This window comes from Chrysochloris asiatica, unplaced genomic scaffold (assembly GCF_000296735.1).
Source record: "Chrysochloris asiatica unplaced genomic scaffold, ChrAsi1.0 scaffold00026, whole genome shotgun sequence".
In the NCBI taxonomy this organism is placed as follows: domain Eukaryota; kingdom Metazoa; phylum Chordata; class Mammalia; order Afrosoricida; family Chrysochloridae; genus Chrysochloris; species Chrysochloris asiatica.
Window position 1 is genome coordinate 8,705,672 of NW_006408544.1, and position 9,720 is coordinate 8,715,391.

A 9,720-nucleotide genomic window follows, 5' to 3' on the forward strand; every position below is an offset into this window, starting at 1 on the left:
TCATTGTTGTTGTTAAGTGTTGTTGAGTCAGTTCTGACTCATTGGGCAAGGAGCAGGTGGCGAATTTGAACCACTGACCTTGTGATTCAAACTGATCTTGTGGTTCAGTGCTCTATCCCACAGCGCCACCCAGGACTCCTTTCAGGCTTCATGTTGCTATTAAGTGCCATCGAGTCTATTCCAACCCATAGCAACCCTGTATAGGGTTTCCAAGGAGCAACTGGTGAGCTTGAACTGCTGGACTTTCAGTTCAAACCAACTTTGCAGTCCAGTGCATTAACCCATAGTGCCACACACCTGTAAACCTGTATAAGTGGACCTTCTACTGTTGTAGGGGAAAAGAAGAGCACTGATTTTTTTTTTTTTGTAAATGGAGTCAGCATTTATTATCAGCTCATAAGTAAGAATCACTGAACTATACCCAAAGAAAGACCAAAGAGTGAGCTGAATGTTGAAGGCATCATGTTTGATATACTAACATAGGAAAGAATGTTTTTCAGTCTCCAGACCCGACTCCTAATCTTAATGTGTGATACTGGTAGATGAAAAAGAAGAGTGTGGATGACAGCCTGCTTTACCATCTCTGTTGGGAAACCAGTTTACAGTATATGTCATTCAATAGTGACTTGATTTGGGACTACAAAATATATTCATATTGAGAAGATAACTACACTAGCCTTGTTTAGAAAATCATACCCCAAGCTTTTTTCACTTCTAGGAAAGGGTTTGGGTGTCTCGCTCTAAGCTCAACTTATATCTATAAAAAGAGAAAGCTTCCAGACTGATGGACTTCTCTAACTTCCTTTACTTTTCTCACTGCAGTTTCTTCAAGAAGATGAAATGGAAAAACTTGAGGAGCTTGTCGAAAAATACCCTTGTGCCTTCCCTCGCTGGGTTGGGCCATTTCAGGCATTTTTGTATATCTATGATCCAGACTATGCAAAGACCCTTCTGAGCAGAACAGGTAAGAAAAGAGACAGATCTCTTACCCTAATCTCCTAGAAGTGGTATGCCCTGAACACAAAGGCAGAATTCTAAAGGATGCAAACAATTCCTGAGGCAAAGGTTAGTATCAGCCTATTAAGAGACATTGAAGAAAGTATAGAAAGGATTCTACAAATACTGAAGGAAATTCCCAAATCTTCCCCAATTCCTTGTCTAGTTCAAGACTCCCCTTAAAGTCCAGTTGGCCATCACCAGATATTCCAGAACCAGAGACTTCCTTTGTTTCTTGGTTTTGTCATTTTAGCAACAGTAACAACCCCCAGCCATATCGTTGAATTCATGTCTTCAGAGGAAACCAAGAGCAGCTCCTTCACCTGCTGGTTCAGTTTGTAAACCTGGATGCTAAATTGCTCATTTATCAGTCTAACCTCTTTACTGTGGTCTAAATTTTGTTTTTCTTTTAGGCATATTTCTCAACTGTGTTCTCTTTTAGGGTATGAGTCATCTACCTACATCATCCAATTCTTTTTCATAGGTGGATAATCTTATACAGTAGTATAAAACTAAAATGTCTTTTTTTTTGCTCTATTGATTTTGTACAACCAAGGTGCCTTATTCTAATATTTATTTCTTAGTCTGTTCTTATCACCCTTAATAAAACATAATAAAATAAAATGTACTTTTCCTGAAAGTCTCTGTGTTTCCCAGTCTAATGGTCTCATGCTCACCTCTTAAAGGATAAGATATGAAAAACACCTCCAGGTCTGTGTTCACAAGACCATCAAGAAGCATTTGCATCTTTCTCTCTGGTGCCTGCTGGACTCTGTTCTAATAATCTGTTTTCCAAAACGGAGATGATGTGTTTTCTGTTCCACAAGTCACTAAGTAGCACAGTGTTTTATACATGACTGCAAACTGTTAAGGTTGGCGATTTGAGCCCACCCAGTGCTACTGCACCAGTCATTGAAGAAGGCTATCATGTTTAGTAAAGTGGAAGGTCAGAGAAAAAGAGGAAGACCCCTAATGAGATGGATTGGCCAAGTGGCAGCATTGATGAACTCAAGCATGACAACAGTAGTGAGGATGGCCCAGGATCGGGCAATGTTTTGTTCTGCTGTGCATAAGGTCGCTATGCATTGGTACCAATTCGATGGCACCTAACAACAACAACAGTGCTACTGCAGAAGAAAGGGACTGGTCATCTGCTTCCATTAAGATTACAACAACAACAACAAATCCTTTGGAGCAATTCTGTTCTGTACAGATGGGATCACCATGATTTGTAATCAACTTCAAGGAAACAAGAACCTACTGTACCAACTCCTGTGATGGGAACTTTGCAACCCTCTGGAAACCTTTGTTTCTGCTAGAGGGAAAGTAAACAAGGGAAGAATTTGAGTTTGCTTGCCTGTTTGTTTTATGGGCATTGCTCTTCTCTGATTCCTAAATCAGAGTTTGTCGTTCCCCAAGCTTGCCAACAGCTGTAGGGAGAGAACATTGACTTCTTTTTGCTCACTATTTGTAGTTGCTATTCTTATTAAGTGCTGTCAGGTCGGTTCTGACTCATAATGACCCTGTATAGGGTTTCTGATTTGTAGTTAGTACAGACAAATTGAGATTGACTGGTAATTTCTTCCCAATGCTGTCTGTTTCCTGCAGATTCCAAGTCCCAGTTTCCGAACCAGTTCTTGAGTCCATGTACTGGTATGTATTGGTATCCTCGCTCTGCAAATGAGAGGCGCAACCCAAATAAAAGTGGATTTCTGCTCTTGCCTAAGCAAGTCCCCTTCCCACAGTGGACATTTTGAAGAAACTCAAATCTGACTTAAAAAACATTAAGAGTAAGATAGATCTAGACTGAAAGTTATCTAGAAGAAAGGCAAAGAGGAGCTATAAAGTGTTTAAAAATCATCAGAACTCAAAGAAATTGAAATGTAAAGTTTATCCTGAGCAGTTGTTGCATAGAGAGAGATCATTCTGATCCTCACCCCCTCCAAAAGATAAAGTAGGCTAGTTACAAAGAGACTGATAAAGTGAAGAGGAGGGAGAAGAGAATATTGACCACTAGTTAATCTTGAAAATGATCAAATGTATCCTGGTGCTGGTGATGGTTTGCCCCTTTATATTGAGATCAGTTGATGGTATGATACCTTTTGACATTTAAATTAGGCAAGCCAGTCTTCAACTATGGGGTGGGGGAGGGGAAGATGAACAACTTTGGGTGAAAAAAAAAACATGTCAAGATAAATTTGGGGTGAGAAATTTTTACATTTCCCCCCTTTATGTTATATTATAATATGATACTTGATTTCATGGGGGCTGTAAACTTAAAATTGAAGTAAAGTTTCTGTATTAATTTTTCTCTTTGACAAAAGATCAGCATAGACAACTTCCTAGAAGCCCTTATCCATTTGCATCCCCAGAGTCTCATTCTCAAGGTAGCTTAGGAGTGATTCTGTTGCCTCTCTGTAAAACTACAGCCTCACCATCCCTTTCTTCTCTTTTCTGGGATCTTTTTCTTTCTATTAAAAGTTTTTTCTTCCAATGAGCAAAATATGTGAAGCTTTAAAGTACAATTTGACAATATTCCTTGAACAGATAAATTAAGCCCTGCAGTGTTATGTTGGAAAGAATATGGCTTTGGATTCAGAATCACTTACATGAGTTTGTGAATCCAGGCCCCCTCTGATTAGTTGAGTGTGATCCTGGAGAAGGTACTTACTCTCTCTAAGTTTCAGTTTCTTCGTCTCAGAAAATGAGAATGAGAGTTACATCTCTATGCTGGTGTGGAGATTAAATGAGACACATATAGTATAATGCCTGATATTGTACCATTGTGAACCATGTATAGCAAGACTCGTATGTTGTAAGAACTCAATCTATGATGGCAGTTATATATTAATAACATTTTTAAGTCTTTATAAACCAAATCTTCAGTGGTTTCCTTAGCAATAGAATGATGTGAAGGATTAGCTTTAGTAAGTGTTTCTGCTTTGTGTCAGTCACAGGTGTGAAGACCACAGACCAAGGCTCAGGGAGATGTCTGGTATCAGAGTAGACACCCTTGTTTAATTCCTTGTGCATTTTGTGTTCACAATTGTAGTAGAGAAACATCCTGGACTCTGCTTAAAGTTAAAAAGAAAACAAAAACAGAGGTTCATTGAGGGATACAGATGGTCCAGACCAGGAAGATATCCAAATTCACAAAATGAAACTGACTCTTCAGCCAAAGAGAACAAATACATTTTTGTTTAATCAGAGCAGGAACTAAAAGTTGCAAAGTCATAATTGATTAAAAGACAATCAGGGAAGACAAAGGTGGGATATCCATAAGCAGGGATTTGGCAGGAATAAGTGACTGGCACATAAGTGAGAATGTCTGATTGGCTAAAAGTACGTGCCCTTTAGGTTTTACAGGGTGATTACCATACAGTGACAGGAAAAGTGTTTCTGGTAGCGTGTCAGCTAAATTACTTCCTCAATCATGTCTGTTTCTAGGGGTCCATCATAAAGGTTTACTAATAATGCTGTGCATCATGACCTTTTCTAGTATAAACAACCACATCTTGCATCTGACCATAGTGAAAAGACCCTTTGGAAATTGTGAACTATTGCATCTGCCAGACCTGAGAAGAGTAATGTCTTCTTTGAGATAGATGGTTATGTCTGCATCAAGGTTAAAGGGCCTGCTGCTTGAAAAGACAGCTTTTAAATTCAGCATGGATTGTAGACTCACGCCAAGCATCTATGCACAGTGTAGTTTATGTTTCGGTTCCGGGTGGAGAGAAAATATTTGTCTTGTTTCTATTATGAGCTAAGGACTCAGCTTAGTGCCTTATAATCAAGGAAGATTCAATAAGTTGCTGGAAATATATAATTGAAAGATAATAGAAGTTTTCCAGGAACATTTTTAAGTCCCTTCATATATGGTGGCTGTGTGTCGTGGAGTCGGTTCCAACTCATAGAGACTCTCTACAGGTTTTCTGAGGCTGTAAATCCTTATGGGAGCAGAACACCTCATCTTTCTCCCGTGGAACAGCTGGTAGTTTTGAACTGCTGACCTTGTGGTTCACAGCCCAATTTGTAACCACTACGCTACCAGAGCTCCTCATATATGGCCTGACAATCTGCACAGTGACACAGTGACATATTTATTATCATACTTTATAATCTGAGAAAAACCAAGCTTCAGGAATTTAAGTAGCTTGCTCAATTACATAGGTAATGTTAAAAATAATCATAACTAAATGAAATTTTAACATAAGGTTGATTCTGAACAGTTATTCTATATACATATAGGAAGAACATTTTGATTCCTGACTCAAAAAAAACAACAACAGATTTCTCGAAGAAGCTAGGTACAACAAAACTTATAAAAAGAAGAAGAGGAGAAAATTTTACGAATCGGGCTGTGAGCCGCAAGGTCAGCAGTTTGAAACTACCAGCGTTCTGCGGGAGAAAGATGAGGCGGTCTGCTTCCTTAAAGATTTACAGCCTCGGAAACCCTGTGTAGGGTCGCTGTGAGTCGGAACCAACTCCACGGCACTTAACAACAACAACAACAATTGGCTAATCTTAACATGATTGATTGAACTCTGACTTCTTCCTTTTTCTGAGACCAATGGGTATCAGCTCACCAGATGTTCTCTGTCCCTCCACACAGCTATACATTTTGAAATTCAAATTTATTAAACCTGACTTCAAACAGGAAAGAAAGGATTTGCAACTTTGAGAAAGGGAAACCTACTGACAGATTATTTTGGTCACATTTTTTTAAAGTGGATATCAGGTTTCATGAGTAAGAAAACCCCAAAATCAAAGCAAGACATCTGCCATCAGTTTCTCTCTTTGGCAGGAGGAATTGATGATTTCAGGACTAGCACTGTATTTTATCAGACTTCAAAATGTGAGGTATTTCCCACACTATTGGTTTTACCCAATGCCCAGATATAAACCAAAGATTTACCTCAATCCTAATATCCCATCACTGCTTCACAACTGTCTATCTAATAGTCACTCCTCTCTGTCAGTCTTCTTCACCTCTCTTTCATCTCATCTAATAAAATAGCATGAGGTTTTGTGCCTTTTATTTCTCAAGGAAAAGGACTGTTGAATCTAGATGGACCCAAGTGGTTCCAGCACCGCCATCTCCTAACCCCTGGATTCCACTTGAACATCCTGAAACCATATACTGAGGTGATGGTCCAGTCTGTGAACACAATGCTGGTAAGTGAAGTAAATATCGTGTTCTGGTGTATTGTAAAATGGCTCCAGTAGGAATGTAATAGGCATGTTTAGTGGGTAGTGAAAATCCAGAGATTTCTAGAAACTAATAATGTATAAGTACTGATTGAGCAACAAATATGTATAGTTTTGCAAAGTTCTTTGGGAGATTAAGCAGTGATGATGTGGGTCTCTATCTTAGATGTATTTCAGGATAAAAGCAGGAACTGATAAGATTTGGACAATATGTGGTGTATATGAGAAGTATAGTTGCCAGAAGCAGTGAAATTTACTGTGAAACATAAGTTGGAATTGAATGTGTAGATAATAAAAGGGGACTTCAATAAGTTTGTGGAAAAATTCTAGTATCTTTTAACTCCATTTTCCATGACATTTTTGAAGCTCCCTAGTATAGATAATGGAATTCTGGTGTGGTGCTGTAAGATAAGCACTGGGCTGCAAGGTAGATTTGAACTGAAAGGTCAGTGGTTCAAACTCACCAGTAGCTCCTTGGAAACCCTATGCAGGGTTGCTATGAGTCGGAACCGACTCAACCCACACTTAACAACAGCATAGATGAGAGAATTCTAGTTAGAGTGAACTAACCTGAACAAAGATGTGGGAGTTGGGATGGACTTACCTTCTATTAAGACCAAAAAAGACCATCAAAGAGTGAATGTCTAAACCCCCGAAATGATTGTCTTGAGATCATCTTTTTCAATGGAACCAAAAATATCTGCTGAAGTCTTTTAAAACCAGATAATAGTTTAGATTAACTAGTAGAAAAATTATCTTTTTGAGTCTTATGCCCTTTAAGAAATATCTATATGGGGTCAACATGATAACAGTAATTTGACAGATTAGATAAGAACCGTAGGGAGGCAGTGAGTTCAGTGGAAGAACAGCTCAAAAAAGAGGTTTACACAACTAAAACAATGTAGTCAGTGTGACTGAATTGTACATGTCGAAACAGTTGAATTGGCTTATGTTTTATTGTGCAATTCTCAACAGCAATATTTTTAAATAATAAAAAGAGTAAGCATCTACATTCAAGCCACAAATGCAGGTTTCCTTCTATAGGTACTGGAGGCTCATTAGGAACAGACCTGTAAGAAAACACAGCACAGGAACATTCTTATGGGCAATCTCTGATTTATAAATGAGTTCTATTCCAAAATGCCATTGAACATTAGTTTCAGGGTTGTGGTTATTAATTGGGCTGCGAACCTTAAGGTCAGCAGTTCGAAACTACCAGCTGCTCCGCAGGAGAAAGATGAGGCTTTCTACTCCTGTAAAGATTTACACCCTTGGAAACCCTGTACAGGGTCGCTATGGGTCGGAACCAACTCAACGGCACTTAACAACAACAACAACAATTTATTTTATAGTTAGGTAATTCATTAGTACAAGTTATCATAAACATTTCAAATAACACACAGAAAGCCAAAGTCTTCCTCCACCCTCATCTGCAAACCCATCCCTTTTGCCAAAAGGAATCTCTTTTACCAGCTTCTTGATTGGACTAGAGCAAGCTCAGAGAAGCAGATTTTACCTGAAGTCTGATCAGGTTTTGGTGATACTACCACTGTGAAGTCTCAATACAGACAACTACATGTTACAGGATAGAGGAACAAAAGTATTCTCTTCTGATTCCGATGCTTTCAGAATTAAACATGATTTGAAAACAGTCAATGTTTGTATTTGAGTTTAGTTTAACAAGTACTTATGTGCCTCATATACACTTTCCTCATTTCTCAGTTCCACATTTGCTGAGTTGTTCCCAAGTGCCTCAAGCTTTAAAAACCTAACCTTTGCTCTCATTTCTTCTAAACTCATTTTTATTCAGTAAACTGTAGCTAATTCAGGATGAAATATAGCAGATTAAACAATTGACAATTTGGTAAATGTTTAAAAAAACTTTTGCTTTTTATTCAGAGTCTCTGAATCCTTACTACCTAGCATAGTGTCTATAAGTATACAACAAATGTAGGTGGAACTGAATATAGACATCTAGACAGATTTGTATATTTTACACAAAGAGTACTTGTTATTAAAAATGCATTTTTAACTGAAGACTATATAGTTGTTGTTGTTAAGTGCCATCAAGTCAGTACCAACTCATACCAACCCTATACACAACAAAACACTGTGTGGGCTGAGCCAACCTCACAATCGTTGCTACACCTTAGCCCATTGCTGCTGCCACTTTGCCAGCCATTTTGTTGGGGATCTTCCATTTTTTTCTCCAACCCTCCATTTTACCAAACATGATATCCTTCTCCAGTGACTGATCTCTCCTGATATTATGTCCAAAGTATGAGAGACAAAGTCTGGCCATCCTGGCTTCCAAGAAGCACTCTGGCTGCACTTCTTCCAACACAGATCTGTTTGTTCTTTTGGCAGTCCATAACTCAAATGCATCAATTCTTCTATGGTCTTCCTTATTCACTGTCCAGCTTTCACATGCATTGGACCACAAGGTTGCTTTAAACTGCAATGTTGTCAGTTCACATTCACCAGTCACTCTTCAGAAATCCTATACAGGGTCACTATGACTTAATGGTACTTAACCACAACAAAGTGCCCAAAGTAAGCAGTTGACTTATTTACTTATATGACCTCTGGTTTCTGCTAGGTCATGGTTGTCTTTTTTAGAGCATAGAGCAGGGTACATGGAGAAACCATCAGTTTGATAATGGTGATGATGCTCGTCTTCACTTCTTATGCCAGGATAAGTGGGAGAAGATGTTAATCACTCAGCACACAAATGTGGAGGCCTTTGAACACATCAACTTGATGACCCTGGACATACTTTTAAAATGTGCTTTCTCCCAGAAGACCAACTGTCAAATAAACAGGTCAGTAACTAGAGAGTAAAAATGATTATATGTGAACCCTTATTAAAGTCACTTATTAACACATTGTCTTAACTTTCTTTTCTAGCACCAATGACCCTTACGTAAAAGCAGTACTTGAACTCAACAAAATCATCTTTTACCGCATGAACAGCTTCTTGGAACACCATGATATAATTTTCAATTTCAGCCCTGAGGGTCACCACTTTCAGGAGTTACACCAAGTATTACATCACTATACAGGTATTTCTTGGATTTGAGTTGCGCATGTCCATACACTGTCATCATCATAGTGTGTCTGTCTAGAAGGTTAGTTTCCAATGTGAAAAAAAGAAATAATATTGTCCTTAATTGAGCTTTTAGATGGACACTGATCAAATGAAAGAAAACTGAAGTCCTTTGAAAGAGATTGCTACATCCATGGTAGTAATTATTCTTGTCAGAACTTTTCTCTGTATCTTGCAATTTTTATTATTGGTAACTATAACTAGTAGAAATGCAACTAGTAGACATTTGAAATTTCAAAATACACATGCCATATTTTTGTGTGTGCAGTGATTGCAGTAATAATGATAGCATAGTAATGAACGGGAGGGCAGAGCACACATGAACACAAACTTCAAAAAAAACTTGGTTCAGAAATAAATAGAATTACACTTAAAAAACCAGACTGAGACCTAGAGAACAAACAAGATGG

The 9,720-nt window shown here is 38.3% G+C and overlaps 1 protein-coding gene across 1 annotated transcript in view; it reads left to right on the plus strand.

Annotated features, from left to right (window-relative positions):
- LOC102825562 (cytochrome P450 4X1-like) overlaps positions 1-9,720 on the plus strand; it is a 70,652-nt gene that overhangs the window by 36,630 nt on the left and 24,302 nt on the right. The window contains exons 4-6 of the mRNA XM_006839728.1: positions 6,044-6,171; positions 8,899-9,026; positions 9,112-9,266. Of these exons, the coding sequence (XP_006839791.1) occupies positions 6,044-6,171; positions 8,899-9,026; positions 9,112-9,266 (411 nt within the window). The remainder of the gene's footprint in view (positions 1-6,043; positions 6,172-8,898; positions 9,027-9,111; positions 9,267-9,720) is intronic.